Source organism: Coregonus lavaretus (assembly GCF_964263955.1).
Source record: "Coregonus lavaretus genome assembly, contig: HAP1_SCAFFOLD_255, whole genome shotgun sequence".
Taxonomy (NCBI): Eukaryota; Metazoa; Chordata; class Actinopteri; order Salmoniformes; family Salmonidae; genus Coregonus; species Coregonus lavaretus.
This window is the reverse complement of record NW_028157546.1, coordinates 416823-442130: the sequence shown is the minus strand read 5'-3', so window position 1 is coordinate 442130 and position 25308 is coordinate 416823. Positions and strand designations below refer to the sequence as shown.

At 41.9% G+C, this 25308-nt stretch overlaps 2 protein-coding genes across 2 annotated transcripts; both read right to left on the bottom strand.

Moving 5' to 3' along the window:
- Positions 1-83: 83 nt before the first annotated feature.
- Positions 84-2297, bottom strand: cdkn2d (cyclin-dependent kinase inhibitor 2D (p19, inhibits CDK4)). Its single transcript, XM_084199350.1, has 3 exons — positions 2154-2297; positions 1643-1812; positions 84-1167 (listed from the first exon to the last, which is right to left on the bottom strand). Exons 2-3 carry the CDS (start codon positions 1784-1786, stop codon positions 775-777), a joined length of 537 nt encoding a protein of 178 aa, XP_084055476.1. The 5' UTR covers positions 1787-1812; positions 2154-2297; the 3' UTR covers positions 84-774.
- Positions 2298-2764: 467 nt separating this feature from the next.
- ap1m2 (adaptor related protein complex 1 subunit mu 2) lies at positions 2765-10692 on the bottom strand. Its single transcript, XM_084199348.1, has 12 exons — positions 10474-10692; positions 8784-8940; positions 8475-8542; positions 8134-8264; positions 7569-7716; positions 6837-6963; positions 6583-6725; positions 4532-4603; positions 4296-4454; positions 3476-3601; positions 3199-3274; positions 2765-3043 (listed from the first exon to the last, which is right to left on the bottom strand). Exons 1-12 carry the CDS (start codon positions 10513-10515, stop codon positions 3018-3020), a joined length of 1275 nt encoding a protein of 424 aa, XP_084055474.1. The 5' UTR covers positions 10516-10692; the 3' UTR covers positions 2765-3017.
- Between the last annotated feature and the right edge of the window lie 14616 nt (positions 10693-25308).

Below are 25308 nucleotides of genomic sequence, written 5' to 3'. Positions count from 1 at the left end.
ATAATTGTATAACCGGTTGTTGCTATTTTACCAACAGTAACTCTTTAGCCAAGTCCCATAGAATAGAAACAAAAAGAAAAGGTCAAGTTAAACACTTTATTTTGTGCTTCAGTCTTCCAAGAAGGAATGAATACTTATTTTTGTTTTCAATAGTATTTGTATATAAATAACATCTCAAAAAAACAATCAACAATAAATGTAGCTATTTACAAAAGTTCATAAGAATATTTTCAATAAATAAATACATGTAAAATTCCAGATATTCTAAATACGCCTAATAAAAGACACGTTTTCAAAGATAAACACAACTACTATGCAATGCAATCATCATGGGATACACCATGTCAAGTCAAAATATCAAAGTTTTTAAAAATCACATAAACAGTTCAATTTCCTTCACAATGAGGAATAATAATGCAATATAAATCACCCCAAACACTGAATAATAAAGCTTTGTACAAGTGTGCACTCCTGAATCAAAAAGGGGGGGGTCAAATTTACCATCAAAAGGTGCTTTGCTCTGTGCAAAAACGGTGTCCAAATAATGTCCACCATACCTATTCTTCCATAAGCTGCCAAAACAGACGGTAAACAAAAGCCAACCTCGACCAGTTACTAAAAATCATACTTTACAATGTAAAGTTTACATCAATGAATTCAAGTCACCAGGTTTTGAGAGGAGAGTGTAGGTAAGGTAGGTGTAGAAGGGGAGTCTATGCACCATCCAATTCAGCATAGAGAGGGGGGTTGGTGCTAGAGTCCATCTAACTCCTCCTAAAGAGGGAGAGGTGGGGAGTGAGAGAACAGTTTAGATTCCAGCTGTCTCTCTAGAAGCTCCACCAAATCCGGTGTACACGACGATGAGGCTCGGGCGAGGTCCACCGCTGTCTCTCCACTGGTGTTGCGGTGTTTGAGGTTGGAGAGTGGCGCAAGGAACTCAACGACGTCCCGGTAGCCCTCTCGGACAGCGATGTGGATGGGTAGGGTGCCGGTGTGGTCTGGCCTGTTGACTGACGCGCCGAACTCCACCAGAACCCGGAGTGTGTCCACGAAGCCAGTGCGTGCCGCATCATGCGCCGGTGAGACTCCTCGCCGGTCCGTGATGTTTGGGTCAGCTCCGTGCTCCAACAGTAAGCTGGCCACGTTGGAGTTGCCCATCATCATCACCTATGGAGAACAGAAGGAGACTTGATGTTAGAGGGCGTTACCAAATGTTTTCATCACATGATGCAGTGTTTGACATAGGCCTAGTGGGAGAGAGTTCATGGGATTGTAACAATTGAATTTTATGTAGGGGAATTATAAAGAAGAACATAGTTATATAGCTAGCTAGGTTAGGTACATTTGTCAGAATGGTTGTCCAACACAATAGCTATTAACGAGCAATAGACACGGTTGTTACATGATGCTTCAAAGAAAATAGTTGAACACTGGTTTCACTGTCCTTCATTCAAACAACAACGTATAAGAAAACCATTCTGGGGAAGCAACCATGGGCAGACAGATCTGTTGTTGTCTCCCTCTCCCACCCACACAGACTTAGCTAGCTAGCTAGCTATAGTACATTCAAAGCATACACAGTTTGAGTCTAAATATTACAGGCTAGGACACAATGACAGTTCAATGAGGACCAGTTAGTTACCTGTAGAGCGGTCTTGCCAAATTCATTGACAGTATCGGGGTGCACTCTGCATTCCGGCCCCAGCATCGTCCGGACCTCGTCCGTATTTCCCTTGGCTGCGGCAGCGGTCAGGCTCTTGGCCGCATCACTCTGACTCAGGACCATTGTAGACGCCTTTCTATATTTTCTCCCTACAATATGAATAGAAGAAATAGCCAACTGAGTAGCTACCCAGTATCTAATTTTAACTAACTGTTCGAGTCTAGCTAAGCTAACCAGCTCGTTTCGTTAGCTAGCTACGTTAGCTAGCTCACTATCATTTATCCCCAACCGGCAAACGTTAGCAAGCAAGCTAGTTGCGAGTAGGTCAACCAACACATTATAGTGATAACAAAAGGAGAACAATATAAATACTTTACAATGTTATTTCTTTGAAATTGTGGAGCCCAATTCTGTTTATCTAGCTAGCGCAGTATAATAATGCTAGCTAGCAGTCTAAGGGGAATCAAAACTCATAGGAAAAGGTAGTTACCTTGTCCGTTTTGAAAAGATCCCGACTGTTACTGGCTCTTCTTTTCTGTCCCTTTTTCGAGGTACTTTTCAAATAAATCACAACAGGTAAATGTTTAATAACTTTGAAGGCTGCAGGACCTTTAATTTGCGCGCTGAGAACTACACTACCGTTTACCCAACCAACATTTACAAACATTGGACAGAACGTATCTCGACCAATCAGCGCGTTGAATGGCGAGGTGGGTGGAGTAATGACTTAGTTGCTACAGTATCACTGTGGTAACAGTAGAGTCGACCAATAAGAAGCCATAGCGTAGAAGGCGGGCAATTTTGCGGACGTTGACGTCTTCAAGGTACATTCATTCATATTTCTGAAATTTGATAGTAAATCCCTAAAGTCAGGCAGAAAAAAAGGCGGGTTACTGAAGAAATCATTCACCAATGCCCGCGATTGACAGTTGTGTCATTAAAACGCGCCAATGGGTGTGAAAAACGTTTGATATGTGATTTTATATACTTTCTGGCTAAAATAGCGGCTACTATTTTGGATGATAGAAAACAATCAATTTATAGCTAAAATGTTTTGTTCATTAAATGTAATAATATACAAACGAAACCCACCCATACAAATGTATTTAAAGGCTATAATTTAATATCAACATTATTTTTAAACAATGAGTAAAGCAATTAAAATCTCAAGTTAAATCTCAAATTACATTGCATGAAATAAAAGTACAAATCACAAACAATCTTATACAGTAACATTATTAAGCAGAGCATTTCAGTGAAATTCAAAGACATTTTCCTTTTTTTGTGTGTGCAATTAAATTGATCCTTGAGCTATGATCTCTGGAAGCAAAGGAAGAAGCTAGCCACCCCTGGTTTAGAAGTTACTCCGTAGTTGGTAATCTAAATGAAAGAAAACAGAACAATAAAAATACTATAGGATAAATACTATAGTTCTAATTTAAAAAAGTAAAAATCATTTTTTCTCTATGACTAAATGATGGGACTCTTTTCTCTATACATGAGTAAGCTATATCTAAAGAGCATGGCAGTCCTACCTCCACTCTGTGTGATGTATCTGACCCAGGGCAAGGCCTGGTAACCACTCTTCTCTATAATTTTCATGTACCGCACCTTAACTCACACAGAGCGACAGAGGAGAGCAGAGGAGAGAGATCAGGTCAGTGTAACTTGAGATATTTGTTTTGCCTAACCAAATCAGGCACATGTAGCCTATGCTAGTTTATGCTAAGTAAGTCACCACTTTGGTTCTGCATAAGCTTGTTTTCAAAGGTCAATACAGGATACTCATATGCACGCACACACATGGCTCACCTGTATCCCTGACACTGTGAAGTATGGAATCTCAAAGTTGACAGTGATGGGAGGTTTGCCCTCCATCTCATCATTCTCCACACTGGGCAGGCCAAAGCTGGCCCGCATCAGAAACTCCTTACCGCCCTGGGGGGAGAAACAGGGGGGAGAGAAAAAGAGGGAGAGGAGAGAGAGATACAGAGAGAAAAATTAGGGAAAGAGAGAGATGGTTCGTATAGGGCCCTGAGTTTTTCCTCCTGATGATGTGTCCTGACCAGACTAAGAGCCTGGAGTTTTTTTCCAGGTCAGGAGCCTTCATGTTCTAAATTCTAGGGTACAGTATAGACCCATTTCCCCACCGGCGGCCACGTCATGAAAAGTTGCGCACAGTTCAGAATCTGAAAGGGGTTTATTTACATGGGAGTGGGATACAAAATCCTTGACTTCAGATGCAGCTCGTGCAATTAATCAGATGGTTATCGTCTACAACATCGCAGATGTCATCGGAGGATTAATTACCTAGCAAGTTAGCAAGCCAGTGAGGCAAGGTAAAATGCCACAAATAGAGCTAGATAAAGCCAGGAGAATAATATACATGTTGAACATAGCTATAGCCATCAGTCTTGCGTGTTGTCATGGTCATCACTCACTCACTGTTAAGGTCCCGACATCAAGGTTAGCTATCCTGCTACACAGCTTTTTGTTGCAAAGATGTGCGCGCATCCCTCGAACGTGGCGTTCGCTTGGGAAAAAAAATGGCTCTATATATATTTGGCCTTGAGTCTTGTCATACAGCGAAGAATGGCTGGAGACAGAAGCGCTGCTTGGATGAAATACTTACAGGGAAGGACTTGATGGTCCACACAGCCAGGTTCTTCTCAGGGACGTATTTAGCGTGGCCCGTACTGGTCTTAAACTTGGGAGAGTCAGCGTCACTGGGGACGGGCACCCGCACCTCCACATTGTTGGCTACTGACTGCTTCTTGAACTGACCTTTAGCCTATAGAAGTGGAAAAGGCAACTGTAGCATAGGACAATGCATAGATTCATACATTGAGTGTTACTATATAACACTACCTTAACCATGATCTCCACTCGACTGTGAGAGAACTTCTCGATGACAGACTCAATCCATATCAGAGGCTTCACCTGTAGGGACACAGCATGTAGTTAGTTCTGCTGCCAACTGGAAAGACATTATACTGCTTGATCAGTGATGTAGTGGTAGAAAAATAGGTGGGTAAATGCTGATCGCTGTTTGCGGTGAGTCAAGTAACACTCTTTACTTTCAATGCATTTTTCAGAGAAAGGTGGGTAAGTGCTCACGCAAAATAAAAAATGGTGCATAAACAGTTTTTACCCTCTACTACACCACTGTCCTTGATACAGACAGGGCTTATAGCTCACTCAAGTATTGATTTCAGTACACTAGCGTAACAGTGCAATGGAAGAGTGAAAATGTATGAGGGAGGGATTAGGTTTTTTAGAGAGGTAATTTATGAGGGATACAGTGAGGGAAAAAAGTATTTGATCCCCTGCTGATTTTGTAAGTTTGCCCACTGACAAAAAAAGTATCAGTCTATAATTTTAATGGTAGGTTTATTTGAACAGTGAGAGACAGAACAACAAAAAAATCCAGAAAACGCATGTCAAACATTTTATGAATTGATTTGCATTTTAATGAGGGAAATAAGTATTTGACCCCCTCTCAATCAGAAAGATTTCTGGCTCCCAGGTGTCTTTTATACAGGTAAAGAGCTGAGATTAGGAGCACACTTGTAAAGTGAGTGCTCCTAATCTCAGCTTGTTACTTGTATAAAAGACACCTGTCCACAGAAGCAATCAATCAATCAGATTCCAAACTCTCCACCATTGCCAAAACCAAAGAGCTCTCCAAGGATGTCAGGGACAAGATTGTAGACCTACACAAGGCTGGAATGGGCTACAAGACCATCGCCAAGCAGCTTGGTGAGAAGGTGACAACAGTTGGTGCGATTATTTGCAAATGGAAGAAACACAAAAGATCTGTCAATCTCCCTCGGCCTGGGGCTCCATGCAAGATCTCACCTCGTGGAGTTGCAATGATCATGAGAATGGTGAGGAATCAATGATCTCAAGGCAGCTGGGACCATAGTCACCAAGAAAACAATTGGTAACACACTACGCTGTGAAGGACTGAAATCCTGCAGCGCCCGCAAGGTCCCCCTGCTCAAGAAAGCACATATACAGGCCCGTCTGAAGTTTTCCAATGAACATCTGAATGATTCAGAAGAGAACTGGGTGAAAGTGTTGTGGTCAGATGAGACCAAAATGGAGCTCTTTGGCATCAACTCAACTCACCGTGTTTGGAGGAGGAGGAATGCTGCCTATGACCCCAACACCACCATCCCCACCCTCAAACATGGAGGTGGAAACATTATGCTTTGGGGGTGTTTTTCTGCTAAGGGGACAGGACTACTTCACCGCATCAAATGGACGATGGACGGGGCCATGTACCGTCAAATCTTGGGTGAGAACCTCCTTCCCTCAGCCAGGGCATTGAAAATGGGTCATGGATGGGTATTCCAGCATGACAATGACCCAAAACACACGGCCAAGGCAACAAAGGAGTGGCTCAAGAAGAAGCACATTAAGGTCCTGGAGTGGCCTAGCCAGTCTCCAGACCTTAATCCCATAGAAAATCTGTGGAGGGAGCTGAAGGTTCGAGTTGCCAAACGTCAGGCTTGAAACCTTAATGACTTGGAGAAGATCTGCAGAGGAGTGGGACAAAATCCCTCCTGAGATGTGTGCAAACCTGGTGGCCAACTACAAGAAACGTCTGACCTCTGTGATTGCCAACAAGGGTTTTGCCACCAAGTACTAAGTCATGTTTTGCAGAGGGGTCAAATACTTATTTCCCTCATTAAAATGCAAATCAATTTATAAAATTTTTGACATGCGTTTTTCTGGATTTTGTTGTTGTTATTCTGTCTCTCACTGTTCAAATAATCCTACCATTAAAATTATAGACTGATCATTTATTTGTCAGTGGGCAAACGTACAAAATCAGCAGGGGATCAAATACTTTTTTCCCTCACTGTACGTGTACATTTTCAGGGATACAATATGAATGTATTAATGTAACTCACGTGAGTGTTGATGCGGTAGGACATGAGTTCAGACTCTCCATCAGGAGGGATGAAGGAGATGGTGCGGTCACTCTCGAAACGGGACAGACGAACACACTGGTGAAACTTAACGTCCTCCATTGTTACAGTCTTCCCCTTGTCTCCTGAACACACACACACACTAATTTTCATCAACATCTAAAATGCAATTGCATCTGAGAAGCGGTGACTGTGTGTGTGTGCTCACTGCTAGCCTGTGTGTGTACTGTACATACGGCCAGTGAGGGCGAACAGTGCCCGGTCATTGAGTCCCAGTCTCAGCTCAGGCATGCCAGACAGCATGGTCTTCAGCTTGACGGTGCCCACGATGTCACTGCTCATCACACTGCCATTGGCATTCACCTGGGGTCAACGGACAACACAGGGGTCAACCTCTGATGGAGACTCACACTTTTTATACAGTAGCGAGTTGATTTATTGAGAGAATGCACAGTCAATTAAAGATCGAATCCACATTAGGGGAAACAGCGCCACTGTTCACCCCAGCGCCTTTGGTATTGTTTTTGTTTTGTGGAGGAGAAATGGAGGAGAGGAGCGTCCGGCAGTAGGAGGAAAAAAATTGCAGTAGGCCTACATATTCTGCTGTTCGCGCGTGCAATGGTGTCTGAGGAAAAAAACAGTGTTCGTTGTTTGCAGTAACTTCTTTGTTGTTGTAATATCGCAAACAGACGTGGCAGTTCCACCAATTAAGGATTCCAGCTTTAATCATTTAAATAATCAATTACTCAGAAAGCAAAGGTTATTGGTATTTTCATTTTCAGTTATCAATATCTTCCTATGGAGACTCAAGCATTATACACCAAATCAATTATAACAATTATTGATATTGCCCAAATGCAAGCAAATTCAAATTCACTACACTGCAAATGAAGACAGAATGAAACCAGCTCAAATCTGTCTAACATCTACATGTATCAAACCCAACATCCTTATGGTATACCACTCACCAGTAAGTTGATGGACTCGATGACATCGATGAAGACCTCGTTCTTCTTGTACTTGATGCCCTCTGACCTCCAGGACACGGCGTTGGTGACGGTGGTGGGAACCTTGGTCTTAGCCACCTCCAGCTTGGTGCCCTCCTGGGTGATGTACCTGGAGAGACAGACAGTATGGATATCAGTAGCCTGATCCCAGATCTGTTTTGTATGACAATAAATGTCAAGGATCAGGAGTTGGCAAGACAGCACAAACAGATCTGGGGTCAAGATAACAGTCTGAATGTACCTGTAGTAGAGACAGTCAGTCTGACGTTACGAAAACAATTGAACTTTCAGAAGTCCCAAAACTTGTCCTTACTTTGTGGTGTTGGGTCTAGAAACAGTATCTGTCTATTAAAGTTGTACCTTTGTGTCTCCGTGTGACTTTGCATGCATTTACCCAGTACACCTGTATGACTAATTTACTATATTGTAACAGGGAACATGTGTGTAACAGGGTATGTGAGCAGCATCATCATCGACATCAATGGACAGCCATAAGCAAGTAAGTAAGTGAGCGGGTGTCACTCACTCCTGCAGGATCTTGCTGTCGGTGGTCTGGGGGAAGCCAAAGTCCATGAGCTCATCCAGTAGCTCATAGACCACTACAAAGTTGTCCTGTATGCTCTCCTCCTCCAACTCTGTAAAGTACTCTGTGAACACCTGGAAACAAAATAACATCGATTGGCAACCTCAATAATAACATGTGAATTATGATAATGTTAGGAACATGTTATGTCAAATGTGTAGGGAGAAACCAGTAGACAAATTATGCAGGTCTTTTGGTAGAGAAAAACACTTCTGACTTAGCCATTGGAGTGAAAATGACAGCAATGCAGTTGTCAAGACAACACAGACAGACCTCTGACTCACCTCAACCACTTTATAGAGGAAGGCGTAGACCAGAGAGGCATTGGAGTTCTTGTTGGTAGTGGCCACCACTGTTAGAGCGTCACGTCAAGGTAGATAGAACACATTCAGGCTTATTCTAAGCTCCTAGGGTAATATGTTTAAGAAGTTCATTATCATCTTTACTCTAGGGAAAAATAAATATTTGTCTTTGTGTAGGTTCTATTTTTGTGGCATTTCTCATTAGTAAAGCTAACACATTATTTATACAGGTTACAAAATGTTAATGATTAACTTTTAACTGGCTAGCGACTAAACTCGTTATAAGGATACAGTACAGGTTGGTGTGCTTGATCCACAGGAAGTGAACGTTGCCGTGCGACATGATTGGACAAGTAAGCCCCTCCTCTTCCTGTGTCATGAGTAAAGGCAGGAAATGGTCAATCTCAGCCATGTCCACGTCGCCCTTGTAGTTCCGACATATCAGCACCTGCAGGGTAAGGGGAAAATGAATAGGGAAATAACAACAATAACACACCATATTTGTCAGAGGTCACACTTAAGGCACCTGAGTTTTTCCTAACCATGTAACGTGACTGTAAAAAAAACTCTGGGTCCTACTAGAGGTCAATGGGTGAGAGAAGTAATGAGGTTATGTTTCAGAGGTCAATGGTCAGAGAGGTGATGAGGTAATGTAACAGAGGTCAATGGGTGAGAGGTGATGAGGTAACATCACCAAGAATTCAGCTTAAATTGAGTTTAATTTAGTGATCATGTCTCAATGTAATCAAGGTATGAAATTGAAGTTGTTATTTCTCTCCCGAGTGGCGCAGTGGTCACTAGAGATCCTGGTTCGAATCCAGGCTCTGTCGTAGCCGGCCGCGACCGGGAGACCCATGGGGCGGCGCACAATTGGCCCAGGGTAGGGGAGGGAATGGCCGGCAGGGATGTAGCTCAGTTGGTAGAGCATGGCGTTTGCAACGCCAGGGTTGTGGGTTCGATTCCCACGGGGGGCCAGTATGAAAAAAATAATGTATGCACTAACTGTAAGTCGCTCTGGATAAGAACGTCTGCTAAATGTACAAATGTAAATGTATTTTCAAATACAACCTCTTTTTGGGCTTAGTTATGGTCAATTTGCAGTGTACAAATTATTATAATTATGTTCTAGCCCCTCGACCATCTGCTCCGACCAAAATCGGACGGCGGCTGAATATAGTTGCCTAGGCCTACTAATTTGCATGTAGCATAGTACAACCTTTTGCTGTTGTGCCACCTGAAACCATGTCCTCTTTCCCCTCCCATGACTTCTAGGCCTATTGTAGAAGGATGGAATCTGTTTATCAAATTACACCTCTAGCTGTGAGAGATTCAGGCTATACTGGTTTTGTGTTCAATGTTTGTTTGTGGATAAGAAAACTGAAGAGAGCATTCTCTTCTGTTTACAATAGGAATTACAGTGTTGTCTGCCAAACCAAACGTGATTTATAATGTGTTCATATTTGCACTATCCTTCTACAGTGTACATTTTACATTTACATTTTAGTCATTTAGCAGACGCTCTTATCCAGAGCGACTTACATTTAGTGAGTGCATACATTATTTTTTAATTTTCATACTGGCCCCCCATGTACACAAGATGACAGGTGCCAGGCAACTTTGACTCACTTACTATATTCACTTTCATGTTTGGAAATGATATATCATTATTTTGTGGCAGTTTTTTTCATAACCCCGGTATAAGAATTTGTCAAGTCTAAGAAGGATGCAGCCACTGGCCTTATGACCTGTTTCCATCCACTTGTGTCCGGAAGTAACTTGTGCAAAGCTTGAATGGAACTGTCACAGGCTACTAATTAATCTTTAACGACTTGGCCATCTATTCATGTTTTATGGCAAGTGCAAACGTTGAACAAACTCGATTACAATCCCAAACAAAAGCGAGTTAAGATCAAGTCAACCTAAAACGGACATTGTTTATAACGTTATCAATCGCTACAATCAAAATGAGAAGTGATCTTACCTTTCCTTTCAAGTCCAGAACGAAGACAGCTGAGGCAGACATTATCAGTACCAAATGGATCACTCCGCAAGTATTTCAACCACTACAAGCTTTGTCTGCTTAGATTCAAGTTAAATTTTTAAGCGTTTATTTTCGCCATTAAAGTTGTCTACATTTGGATAAATGTACTCATGGCTTCCATGGTTCCTGTTCTTGAAGGAATACGTCAGATCTGACGTCACGGGCCTCCAGGTAAAACATTTACAGCATCGCACTCACCTGTATGGAAAAAAAGTGGCCTGGACACACTGCTCGATTATTTCACGAGATGGCGCAACAGATGCAGAAATGTAGGTAGGAACTTTTAGCGCAATAATCACGACTTCCACAAGAGCGCAGAAGTACATTAGAAAAGTAACGATCGCAAAAAAGCACCTATCTATTCTGTACCATACAGCGCTGGTGGCACCTTAATTGGGGAGGACGGGCTCGTAGTAATGGCTGGAGTGGAATAAGTTGAATGGTATCAAATACAAACACATGGTTTCCATCTGTTTGATGCCATTCCATTTGCTTCTTTACAGACATTATTATGAGCCGTCCTCCCCTCAGCAGCCTCCACTGCCATACAGTCTATAGACTCCATGGTCTGTAGATAACAGTTTCATGTGATCTTGAATTATTTAATATTTGTACTCTCATCTTGTCAAGTCAATCCTGGCTCTTATTTTCTACTTCACATACCTAGAATTGACTTTAGATGGCTGGGGCTTTTCCCAACTACATTTATTTTGACCTGATGACCTTGACTTTTAACAGGCATTACTTCTTTCAAGATGTTTTGTAAGATATTTATTGCTCTGAGGTCACTTTTGGAATCTTGCAACAAAGCAGCTAACAAACAACTCACGTTTCTCCTCAAAGTCAAACCCACCCAAAATGATCTGACAAATGTATATTTTCTACTTTACTATTTCATTACAAAACCCTGGCCTTTCACAAAGGCCTATAAGGATTTGTCTAGACCTGGGTTCAAATAGTATTAATCTTGAAATATATATTGTGACAGATCAGCTTGTCCGAAACACCCTAACAGAGGCGGGAGGCATGAAATGAACAGACCGGAGGCAGTGGTTGTGGTTCCTTTGCTTTTTTTATTGTCAATAAATGGGTTCTTTCACCTGACAAAATGATTCCAGTACAGGGTAGCGTCCACCGCTGAAACAACAGCGAAAAAAAAGGAATACAAATAAACAAAGCAGTTGACCTAAAGGCCGTGGCCAAACAGGGAAAACAAAACAACAAAAGGCTTCACGCATCTTTAGACTATCGTCTACACATAACATTTACAGGGGGAACGCTTCTCTCTACCTATAGCCTGCCTTGCTTAACCCAGAGCCAAGGTGAATCAGAAGCAGCCGCTTTCTCTGAAGTAGGCAAGTACGACATCCTCACAGGTCCCCGTGTATGCTCCCAGCCCCAAGCTCATCTCCTGGCACACCTTTATAGAGTGAGACACAAAGCAATTAGTGGGCCCAGCTGTGTACTAATTGTCTTTACACTGAGTACCTATCCCCTGAGGAGGGTGCTGTCATTACATTTACATTTTAGTCATTTAGCAGACGCTCTTATCCAGAGCGACTTACAGTTAGTGATTGCATACATTATTTTTTGTATTTTTCATACTGGCCCCCCGTGGGAATCAAACTCACAACCCTGGCGTTGCAAACGCCATGCTCTACCAACTGAGCTACATCCCTGTCATGTCTTCCTCCGGCTGGTCACTGAACTCTCATTGTGGCCAACAACAGACTTCCATGTAGGAGTTGTGGATGTTATGGGAGGGTTGGGACATGCGTCAATCTCAAACAACTTCTTGCTCCTTTTGTCCAAAAGCTTTGTTTGCACCAGCTTGAAGTAGCCATATCCAACCCACAGATAGGAGAATTGATTGTAGCCCTATTTGAGCCATAAACTAGACAGCCATGCCTTAGTGAAACACACATGCTACATTCACAAAGGCTGTGGCATATCTATAAAATAATAAAGGGTCAGATGTGGGCCAATGGGTGACTTGCAAACTAAGGAATGCTTAGTGCACCTTTCAGACCACACATTGTTTGTTTTAGTCATTTAATGAAGGCCAAAAGCCATCTTACTGCAGGCCAAATGCCATCTTACTGTAGGCCAAATGCCATCTTACTGCAGGCCAACTGCGATCTTACTGCAGGCCAACTGTCATCTTACTGCAGGCCAACTGTCATCTTACTGCAGGCCAACTGTCATCTTACTGCAGGCCAACTGTCATCTTACTGTAGGCCAACTGCCATCTTACTGCAGGCCAACTGCCATCTTACTGCAGGCCAACTGCCATCTTACTGCAGGCCAACTGCCATCTTACTGCAGGCCAACTGTCATCTTACTGCAGGCCAACTGTCATCTTACTGCAGGCCAACTGTCATCTTACTGCAGGCCAACTGTCATCTTACTGCAGGCCAACTGCCATCTTACTGCAGGCCAACTGTCATCTTATTGCAGGCCAACTGCCATCTTACTGCAGGCCAACTGCCATCTTTGCTAGTCACCCTTAACTTGACCTGTTTTTAGACAAATATGTTTATCCAAATCAAAGTTTAGCAATGTTTGATTTTAAACTTTAAAAAAGTCACTCCCACACTCCAAATCAAGCATGGGCTACAGGAAGAGAGGGAGAGCTGTGAAAAATGTAAACATCAACATTAAACCCCACTATTCTTAATCTAACCTCTTCTTCCTCCCGTGTTGTGGTGGCCTAGATGTGAAGCCAGAAGGAAATGCCATCACCGCTGCAGCCTTAGGATGTGTCTCAAATGGCACCCTATTCCATACTTGTCAAAAGTAGTGCACTATATAGAGACTAGGGTGCCATTTCAGATGCAGACTTGACTGACTGCAGTAGCCTTCCCATATTCCCCATATGGGGTACTTGGAGGTCCAACAATAACATATGGAAACGCTTTGTAGGTCAGACAGACTCCAAAGGAAACAAATGACTTTTCCTCTTTACATATCTAGGTTTTACTATGCAGTAGGTCAAAAAGTTAAACTGTTTAACAGTAGCTTCTTGCTACTATCTATCCTAGGGGTTCTTAAACTTTATCAGCTCGAGACCCAAATGAGAAATTGACCGTGACCCAAATCGTCTTCCAACGACCCAAATTAAGAAGAAATAGTGTGTGATTATAGATGTATTCTCATAACTCGCGACCCACCTCTCACAAACCCAGGGCCCACTTTGGGTCCGGACCTGTAGTTTAAGAAACCCTGCTTTAGCCTACTCTTTAGAGGGTCGTCACTGTCTGGCCAAATTGCAAAGTCGGAAGGCCCACCTATTCTTCAATTTATCTTCATCTGATTTTAAACCTAACCGTAACCACACTGCTAACCTTATGCCTAACCCAAACCTTAAATGAAGACCAAAAAGCAAAGAAAATGTCCATACATTTTTATGATATAGCCAATTTTGACTTTGCAGCTTGGCCATCTAGTGGGTCGATATGACTGAACATTCTATGTACATTCTATTGTTCATTCAGTGCACTGCTGAGAGCCATACAGAGGTAGACATACACAACAGACGTAGCTGCTATTGTCATGACCTAGTTAAGAACACGTGTGCCAGTCAAATCATCTCCCCTTCATATTGATATGTGTCAAAACATCACAAGCTCAGTTCATTTAGCCCTCAGACTTCACCATGGTATGTACAGGTCTGACTGGGGCATATGGGGAAAGGTAATGGACCAGCTAAGTGGTGATGTTCTTGACCAGTCTTGCTCTCACTCCCACCAATTTTCCACAGTGGAGAGCCACCACTGAACATATTGATGGTAGAACTTGTATTTTCCATGATTGATGAATAGTAGGCCTACGTGTGTCTGGGTGTGTTTGATTGAGTACAGCAGTGTGTGTCAAAGTGTATCCTCCCCTGTAGCCCCCGAGGAAACATTGCTCTGGGTGGTGGCTGGTGTTAGTCTTTGGGTCTCTGAGACAGAGACTATTGTTATTGCTTATCACCAGACCAGTACAGCCAGTACCACTCTGTTCTGTTTGGTAACCTGGCTAGCGACCTGTTGTTCCTGTTCCTGAAGTGACTACCTGTCACAAGACACTCCCCCTCGTAGACTGTCACAGTGGTGTGATGTTCTAACCCCGCCCCTTTGTGACATCGCTGGCCAATAGGAGACGGCGGAATGGCAATATGTAAATAGTCAGGTGAGGTGAAGATACAGGAGATAGTGTTGTCTACGAGCCTATCCCCTGGGGACAAACATTGTTTGTCACCTGTGTTTCAGTGTGTATCTTAAAGCCATAGGGGTCTAGCACACTGTGGATCTAGACTAATTTGAATGGCTATAAAGGGCGATAACTATGTGCATCTGTCAACAGTGATGCTGATGTAGTGTATGTGGATAGAGACCCTGTATAATTTCCATTGCTCTGCACTTTCACCTGTTTTACCTGCAGGTGTCATTTTACCCATCATTACACTAGTATAGCTCAGCTTCAGTACAACATTCTGCATCTAATGAAGGGGAGTGACGGTTGGGCCAAAAATAGAAAATAAAGAAAGATACTGCATCAATCAATTACTGGCAAAACGCCCCCAGAATTGCACCCCAAGCTTTGTATTGCAGTTATATGTTGAATTCAAAGATATATCAAAAGACTGTTGATCTACAGTAAAATTTTACAAAGTAAATGTCCCACTGGAGCCTGCTGGGGCCACTAATACGAAAATGTATGCAATCACTTTTTATAAGCCACTTTAGGTAAAGGCGTCTGCTAAATGGCATACATTATTATAAATGTTGGCTAACGTTTTGCACATGCATAGGTACCGCACAAAAACCTGACAGAAATATTGTGAGGTAGATTGGTATAAAAAAATAATAAAGCAGACATTGAATATTCCTTTGAGCATGGTGAAGTTATTAATTCCACTTTGGATGGTGTATCAATACACCCAGTCACTACAAAGATACAGGCGTCCTTCCTAACTCAGTTGCCGGAGAGGAAGGAAACCGCTCAGAGATTTCACCATGAGGCCAATGGTGACTTTAAAACCGTTACAGAGTTGAATGGCTGTGATAGGAGAGTGAAAAGAAGGAAGCTTGTACATAATTTTAAAAAATATTCCAAAACATGCATGCTGTTTGCAACAAGGCACTCAACTAATACTGCAAAAAATGTGGCATAGCAATTCACTTTTTGTCCTGAATACAACGTGTTATGTTTGGGGCAAATCCAATACAACACATTACTGATTACCACTCTCAATATTTTCAAGCATAGTGGTGGCTGCATCATGTTATGGGTATGCTTGTAATCGTTAAGGACTGGGGAGTTTTTCAGGATAAAAAAGAAACTGAATGGAGGTAAGGCAAAGGCAAAATCCTAGAGGAAAACCTGGTTCAGTCTGCTTTCCACCAGACACTGGGAGATTAATTCACCTGTCAGCAGGACAATAACCTAAAACACGAGGCCAAATCTACACTGGAGTTGCTTACCAAAAGACAGTGAAAGTGGCCAAGTTACAGTTTGGACTTAAATCTGCTTGAAAATCTATGACAAGTCCTGAAAATAGTTGTCTAGCCATGATCCCCAACATCTTGACAGAGCTTTAAGAATTTTGAAAATAATAATGGGCAAGTATTGCACAATTCAGGTGTGCAAAGCTCTTATAAACTTACCCAAGAAGACTCACAGCTGTAATCAATGCCAAATATGTTTCTAACATGTATCGGGGAGCTGAATACTTAAGCAATGACTATACTAATTTCTAATTTTTCTTTCACTTTGACATTACAGCAGTGGAGGCTGCTGAGGGGAGGACGGCTCATAATAATGGCTGGAATGGAGCGAATGGAATGGCATCAAACACAAACACGTTGAAACCATGTGTTTGATGTATTTGATACCATTCCACCTATTCCACTCCAGCCATTACCACGAGCCCGTCCTCCCCAATAAAGGTGCCTCCAACCTCCTGTGCATTACAGAGTATTTTGTGTAGATTGTTAATAACAAAATGACAATTAAATCAATTTGAATCCCACTTTGTAACACAATAAAGTGTGAAGAAATCCAAGGGGTCTGAATACTTTTGCAAGGCACTGTATATAGTAATATGTGCTATAATAGCACACCTTGAAGACTTAAAATGGATCATGTTGACATATATGTGTCGTATTTTTGACTATAGTGAGAGAAAAGACAGGAAACATTGCAACATTGCTATTAGTCAGGGTTAGTACTAGGAGTTACCATGCAGACAGATTGTGTTGGGGAGTGAGAGAGAGTATTGAGTCATAATGAGACAACCCTCCTTAATTTTGCCTGCCGTAATAGGATCCAAGCCCTTGGCTTTATCTACAGTACACAGATGCATTCTCTCTTGTGTCTAGGAAGGAGATAAGGGGCTGTATGTACAATGTATCAAATGTCTCAGAGCAGGAGTGCTGTGAATTAATAAGATTACATGGACAGGGGGGACCAGAGCCAGTATTCACAGAGTCTCAGAGCAGGAGGGCTGATCTAGGGTGAGTTTAGCCTTTTAACCATTAATAGGATTAAATGGACAAGAGAGGACCTGATCCTAGATCAACACTCCTACTCTGACATGCTTTGTGGATACGTGCCCTGATCCTAGAACACCACTCCTACTCTGAGACGCTTGACACATTCGGCCCCAGGTGTTAGAGTTGGGGGTTGATTGTTAGACAGTGGTGTCTGTTTGAAGGATAGGGGTTGGTCTATTTGAAGGACTGGTATAACTGGACTCTTTTAAGTATCAGCTAGCTATGACCAGCCCCTAAAGTGAACATTCTTGTCAATGACACTTAATGGTGTGACTTTTGCTTGTCACTCTTGTCAATGAGTGATGTGCAGTAGTGGCTTGTGGGCAAAATAACTGGAGAAGCCCGAAATAAAAAGCCATACTACACCCTATCTGTTGTGATAATTACGTTGTTTGCTCTATAACCTGTTCGTTCATATGCCTTGCCACCGTGATATATAGGCCTAAGGCCAAGACAATAAGAAGACACAGTTGCAGAATAAATTAAACCACATCTTTGTTTCATCACAAAACCGAAGAGCAACATCTGTCCGGTGAAGTCAACAAAACATATTGTCTGTCACAAACAGCAAGTTCATGTTTCCGACATTTTCGGACCACTAATCAACTATTGATTTAGAACCACGGAGAGTTTACCGCAAGTCGCAAAGGAAACAGGAGCTGCCTCCACTATTCCAGCATCATTTCAACTTCAACATCAACTAATCACCTATGCTTAGTCTAATACAGTGACAACGAAAAGATACCAAAAACAGTTTTGTCCAATCAATGTAAGCTAAATATGATTTGGCTGTCCATGGTTCTGATGTCTGTGTACGTGTGTGTGTGTGTGTGTGTATGCGTGCATGCGTGCGTGCACGTTCGTGCAAGTAGAAAGAAAATGTTGACTCACCCGACTTGTAAACAAACGGCAATGCCATCCTCCTCTCTTTCATGTTGACGAAACAGTCTGTCACTCTGTCATACAGTACACGCTTTTATTTTTTGTTGTCCTAGCCTACCTGGCTAAAATGCTTGCTCGCTAGCCTAACTTCCTTTCATAGGCAACGATGCGCCAGGCCAGCTAGTTAACATTAGCCTACTACATCTAGCTACATGTTGAACTTCCATCCTCTCAGACCAGGGGCACAATGTATGAATTTATCGTTGGATCAGAATCGCAATTATAATCATTGGCCAGTACGGAGAATTAAGTAAAACCACAAGTCCAAATCCCTATCTCTATCCATGGCTAATTTAGGAAAGGGCCAATTTTAGCTAGCTAGCTAGCCACCGGAGGACAACAACACTATGAGACGCAACAATTCATGTTGTTTCTGTCAATGACGTATGCTCTCGATGCGATTTTAATAGGAGTGACGCCAAATCCAAACTGGCTTCCCTTGACACTTTATTTTTGGTGCACCAGGACCATTCACAGTTGAGCTCGCTCAGTTTAGCTCAACGCTGATTGGCTATTATTTTATACTTTTTTTTATGAAGGGAGGCCAAATGCTCGCTGGCTTCCCTTGCATTCAATGCTACGGTGGCAACAATGTCATACTATTTTGGACCAGACAGCAACAGATAGATGGCCTACACATACAGAGACAGAGGGGCGCTGTTTCGCTCGCTCGGATGCTTTCTCCGGTGAGATACATTCAGCCTCTTGCGAATTGAAGGAAAATGATGAAACACAGAGACAAAAGATACATTATTTTACATTATTTGTTCATTTTTTTCTTGGTAAATTTTTTGGGGAAGCCTGGTTTCCCTCGGTATCCATGAATACACGCCACTGGTGGTATGATCTTTGCTTGTCCAATCCCTGCTCCCTCTCTGGTTTAGTTTCCAAGCAAAAGTCCCCAGCTGTTAAAGCAATCATGAACCAATGACTGTAATGTTGCAGAGTTCTCTTCTGATTTCAATAGAGAGCTAGCTATAAGTGTAGATTATCTTCCCACAACTTCCCACAACTCACTATAGGTGGTCTATTCCCCATTACAATTCCCGTGTTCCGGAACTCTCTCTCTGTTCCATTATGCAAGTAGAGCGCTGATTGAGTCTCTGGTGTATAGAGAAAAGAGTGGGAGGAGGGAGGGATGATCCATCATTATGGATGAATTATGGATGATGTTAAATGATGATGGGGTGTTGTCTATGGTTTGTTTGGGTGTGTCTGTATATGAGACCATCTACACTACTGACAGTTCTACAGTTCTTCAGTTCTGAGGTGTTCTAGATTCTAGAACTCACCCATGTGTGTAATTCCATGCTCGGGGGACATTTATGGGTAGTCTCACAGCCAGATCAATCCAGGTTTTTTATTTTCTGATCTCCACCACTTTATGCATTTTATTATCTGAAGTCTGGATGGAAATTCATTTAGATGTACACTACCGTTCAAAAGTTTTAGAACACCTACTCATTCAAGGGTTTCTCTTTATTTTTACATTGTAGAATAATAGTGAAGACATCACAACTATGAAATAACACATATGGAATCATGTAGTAACCAAAAAAAGTGTTAAACAAATCAAAATATATTTTATATTTGAGATTCTTCAAATAGCCACCCTTTGCCTTGATGACAGCTTTGCAAACTCTTGGCATTCTCTCAACCAGCTTCCCCTGGAATGCTTTTCCAATAATCTTGAAGGAGTTCCCACATATGCTGAGCACTTGTTGGCTGCTTTTCCTTTACTATTCGGTCCGACTCATCCCAAACCATCTCAATTTGGTTGAGGTCGGGGGATTGTGGAGGCCAGGTCATCTGATGCAGCACTCCATCACTCTCCTTCTTGGTAAAATAGCCCTTACACAGCCTGGAGGTGTGTTGGGTCATTGTCCTGTTGAAAAACAAATGATAGTCCCATTAAGCCAAACCAGATGGGATGCCGTATCGCTGCAGAATGCTGTGGTAGCCATGCTGGTTAAGTGTGCCTTGAATTCTAAATAAATCACAGACAGTGTCACCAGCAAAGCACCCTCACACCATAACACCTCCTCCTCCATGCTTTACGGTTGGAAATACACATGCAGAGATCATCCGTTCACCCACACCGTGTCTCACAAAGACACAGCGGTTGGATCCAAAAATCTCAATTTGGACTCCAGACCAAAGGACACATTTCCACAGGTCTAATGTCCATTGCTCGTGTTTCTTGGCCCAAGCAAGTCTCTTCTTATTATTGGTGTCCTTTAGTAGTGGTTTCTTTGCAGCAATTCGACCATGAAGGCCTGATTCACACAGTCTCCTCTGAACAGTTGATGTTGAGATGTGTCTGTTATTTGAACTCTGTGAAGCATTTATTTGGGCTGCAATTTCTGAGGCTGGTAACTCTAATGAACTTATCCTCTGCAGCAGAGGTAACTTCCTGTGGCGGTCCTCATGAGAGCCAGTTTCATCATAGCGCTTGATGGTTTTTGCGACTGCACTTGAAGAAAGTTCTTGAAATGTTCCGTATTGACTGACCTTCATGTCTTAAAGTAATGATGGACTGTCATTTCTCTTTGCTTATTTGAGCTGTTCTTGCCATAATATGGACTTTTACCAAATAGGGCTATCTTCTGTATACCCCTCTACCTTGTCACAACACAACTGATTGGCTCAAATGCATTAAGAAGGAAATACATTCCACAAATTAACTTTTAAGAAGGCACACCTGTTAATTGAAATGCATTCCAGATGACTACCTCATGAAGCTGGTTGAGAGAATGCCAAGAGTGTGCAAAGCTGTCATCAAGGCAAAGGGTGGCTATTTGAAGAATCTCAAATATAAAATATATTTTGATTTGTTGATCACTTTTTTGGTTACTACATGATTCCATATGTGTTATTTCATAGTTTTGATATCTTCACTATTATTCTACAATGTAGAAAATAGTAAAAAATAAAGAAAAACCCTTGAATGAGTAGGTGTTCTAAAACTTTTGACCGGTAGTATAAAGGTTTACTGGCAATTCCTCACACAACTTGTTGAGAGAAACACCTTTATACACACCCTTAATACACCCTTGAATACATCCTTACCTATCACATTCTCCGTTGCAAAGACAAGTGATGACTCCGGGAAAACCAATGTACTGTAACTTGAATCAAACCATCATTGCAAGGTCATGATGTTTCGCTTTGAACAGCTCTAAAGTGAAGGGACTGTCTGGGAGACCTACTGTACACTTTGGGTGGTTCTCAATTAACCACTTCAAAAGAGAACATGAACCGCTACAATGTGCGCATTCATCAATCTCTCTGCACTGTAATTGTCCTAAATAACCCATTTCAGTGAGGTTACTGAAATACCCTGTAATACTGCAGTGAGGTTAGTATGAGTTTATCCCTAGCTATCCAGTTGGAGGCTTTCAGGAGCTTGAGATTACACATAGGGTACAGTTGAGTCATTCTTGACTGGAAGGTTCTTCTTTCTGAGGAGCTTTCCAGAATTTTCTAATTTCCTTGTTACAAATACATAAAACTCTATTGTGTAATAAAAATGACTGGGTCGCAAGCACTTAATTTTTCACTGGAAATGACTGGATTATCATAGAACAGAATATAATTGGGTGACCTTGACATATTGGGGCAGGAAATGTTAGACCAAAGTTCTAGGCTGTTCTCAACACTGCAGTACTCCTACCTCTGACCCACAGAGTGAGTTTAAAAACGTGCTTAAATTGGCTAAGAACACACAGCCTGCACATTGCATTCCTTGTTATTAGTAGTCAAGTGTGATCAAACGGACATCCTGTAGTGGGGTGCAGGGCTGAAAAAAGTTGGTATAAAAGAAATAGAGCCGCCACACTCATAAGCTCCACCACGCGCCTTTATTCACAAACAAGCAACGTTTAGATCCTGCAAGGATCTTCATCAGGTCCTGATCAAACATTGTTTGTTTATTTGTAAAGGTACGAGGTGGAGCTTATGAGTGTGCCGGCTCTATTTCTTTTATACCTTGTTATTAGTCCTTGACACGTGATAACAATATCTGGACTTACACTGGTGGGAAGGGGATTTGTAACACAGACACACTGGGGGGAAGGAGATGATGTCAGTGAGAGACTGAATGCGATACTGCGCACAAAAACCAACCTTATGATACTAGAGGAAACATTAACAACAACTGACTGAGAACAAATAGTTGTAGCTTAGGCCTATGTCCCGAAAAACTGTACGACTGAAAGCCTGCAACCAACATCCTTCGTTATCTACATCGAAAAACCTTATTAGATTGGCTTACCACCATTATCAGGAACTGGTTGATTAATATGTTCAGTGGCTAGAACGTTAAGTACAAGTTCTGTATTTTTTTCTAACGATGACACAGCCATACAAGGAAGACAGTATCTGTGCAATGAGATTAAAGAGACGTGACAGATAAAACTTCATAATGATTTATCTTTTATTTAACAAAATAAACACAACACAAACAAAACAATGGTCACTTTGAGATTCGATTCGCTGAACAGGAAAATTAAGAATCAACAAGAAGAGCAATTTGCATGTAACAGGCAAGCTGCAGTTGGTGCTCTGTCCTGTGGACTCGTACATCTTAGGGTGATACACAACATTGTGCTTTACACACCATAACTTATAACCATAACTGATAACCATAACCATAACTCATGTCATATGACACTGCACAACAAGGGCAATTTAGTCTATACAATGTAACATCTTCAATCAGCTTTGAATGAAAACAGAACAATTTAACAGAACAAACATTAACTTCACCTGAACCATAGATATATTTATATATAATGGATCTGAACTTTACACCATTGTTCAGTACTAGTAGTGTTACTGTAAATGTGCATCATCCTCTATCACTGGTCATAGGCCACAGGTTACAGGTGTGCTAACGACAATGACCCATAAGCCTACAGGTGTCCAAGGAAGCCATTCACACAACCAAGATAATGATTCAATGGATAATTAATCAAGATAATGAACATTGGTTGGTTGGTTATGATGATGGGACAATATTAACAACTGTGTAACCATTCACATTAGACATTAGAGCTTGGGAATAGAAAACATCCAATCAAGATATTTATATATGTATATATAGAAATAAATAAAACAAATCTGTAATATGTACAACATATTTTTCACATTAAAATGTACAAAATGAGCAGGGTGATACCACAGCGAACTGGGGATGTAGTATTTACAGCAACATACAAACTATATACATATTCTCAAAAGTAATAATTAGTATTGTCATATCATACCAGGATGTCATTCAACATCATAATTTATTTAGTCAGCTTTCCACCGCAATAGAAAATAAAATGAAGAGTGTTTTCTTCATGGCTTAACTCAGTGAGCAGCATACAGACATAAACCATTTCTAAAATAACTACTGGCCTTCAGCTAGTCTTCAGCTAGTCTTCAGCTAGTCTTCAGCTAGCCTTCAGCTAGCCTTCAGCTACTGGCCTTCAGCTAGCCTTCAGCTACTGGCCTTCAGCTAGTCTTCAGCTAGCCTTCAGCTACTGGCCTTCAGCTAGCCTTCAGCTAGTCTTCAGCTAGCCTTCAGCTACTGGCCTTCAGCTAGTCTTCAGCTACTGGCCTTCAGCTAGCCTTCAGCTAGCCTTCAGCTACTGGCCTTCAACTAGCCTTCAGCTACTGGCCTTCAACTAGCCTTCAGCTACTGGCCTTCAACTAGCCTTCAGCTACTGGCCTTCAACTAGCCTTCAGCTACTGGCCTTCAGCTACTGGCCTTCAGCTAGCCTTCAGCTACTGGTCCTTCAACTATCCTTCAGCTACTGGCCTTCAACTAGCCTTCAGCTACTGGCCTTCAGCTATCTTTAAAATTGGCCACAAAACAAACAATGCTCATCGATTTATTGATTTGGATGTAACTTGTTGATGCACAAATTGAAATATATTGAAAATGCACAAGGTGTGTAAAGCCGTAACCAGGTAGAAGGCAATAAGGCGACAACTCAACTCACTAACTTGTGTAAGGCAACAGTTCACAGGGGCAATAAGGTCATATTTACCAAGAGACAGAATGCCTGCTGTACGTGCAAAGGCAAGATAACTGCCATGTTTGATATAGTTGACTATAGTGAAAGGAGGTCATAAGGCATTTGGGTTCTTCTTTATACTGTATACCACATACCGTAAGAACATGTACGTCACTAGACATTAAACACATTGCTGGAGAGAGTATAGAAATGCTTGTGTTGATTATGGTAAAGGCACAAATATGTAAAGAGACTCTTAGTCAATGACAGCTCACATGTTTTAGCTTTGAGTAGTGCTGACAACTCAAAAGTTTCAGCTTTGAGTAGTGCCGACAACTCACACGTTTCAGCTCTGAGTAGTGCCAACAACTCACACGTTTCAGCTCAGAGCAGTGCCGACAACTCACAGGTTTCAGCTCTGAGTAGGGCCGACAACTCACACGTTTCAGCTCTGAGTAGGGCTGACAACTCACACGTTTTAACTCTTACTAGTGTCACACCATAGTTCAATGTCCCCCCTGGGAAAGTCTCTACTTTACGATTTGGTGATGTTTGGTGCTACGTGACTAGGCACGTGCATATGGCAATGTCAGATGATAAGGCTATCCAGAGGTCTCAATGTCCATTGTTAAGTACACCATAAACATACACACTAGCCACCGTTTGTGACGTTCAAAAGATATGACAAGACAGCTATTTGACTGCAGCCTGTTTTAAACTCACAATCTTCAACACATTCTTCATGTCGTGCAAATTGTGTTCTCTTGAGTTTTTGTCAGGCTGACAACGGAAGTGGGATCAAACTGAACTCAAGAATCAAATGGGTTGGAAATGTAGGTCGTCTTCTGTACAGTGCTATGCACAACCTTGTGCAACATTAGAACAAAAGGTCGCCTATTTTACAGTAAGTAGCCAAATGTACACTCATTTACAAAAGAGCTGCTAAGTGATATGTAACAAAAACAAACAAAGTTGAAGCTGTGTTAGATGGTTGTCATTTTGCATTGGCTAAACTTCAATGTGTCAAAGAGCCTAGGGCCAGGGCCTAGCCTGGTACCAAATCTGTACTTTGTGTGCTTAGCAATTTATACTTCTCTCTGACAAGGAGTTAGCCGAAAACACATACATTTGGGACCAGGCCTCCTAGGTAAGAGCTCTTACATTATTAAAGTACGGAGGACTACAGTCCAACTGTGCATTTACTGTGTCTTTCATTTTCAAGTCCTTCTGATGTTTGACAAAATGGCCCCAGACGTTTTTTTCTTCAGGGTTGTGGTCCACTCACACAC

What these genes read in the sequence shown, in the direction of transcription:
- ap1m2 (XM_084199348.1), bottom strand. Translation starts at nt 10,515, where the DNA reads ATGTCTGCCTCAGCTGTCTTCGTTCTGGACTTGAAAGGAAAG. An exon ending in TTCTGGACTTGAAAGGAAAG is followed by an intron (nt 8,941 to 10,473) that starts GTAAGATCACTT and finishes CTTACCCTGCAG; the next exon opens with GTGCTGATATGTCGGAACTA. An exon ending in GAGTGGAGATCATGGTTAAG is followed by an intron (nt 4,455 to 4,531) that starts GTAGTGTTATAT and finishes CCACTTCTATAG; the next exon opens with GCTAAAGGTCAGTTCAAGAA.
- cdkn2d (XM_084199350.1), bottom strand. Translation starts at nt 1,786, where the DNA reads ATGGTCCTGAGTCAGAGTGATGCGGCCAAGAGCCTGACCGCTGCCGCA. An exon ending in TTGGCAAGACCGCTCTACAG is followed by an intron (nt 1,168 to 1,642) that starts GTAACTAACTGG and finishes TGTTCTCCATAG; the next exon opens with GTGATGATGATGGGCAACTC.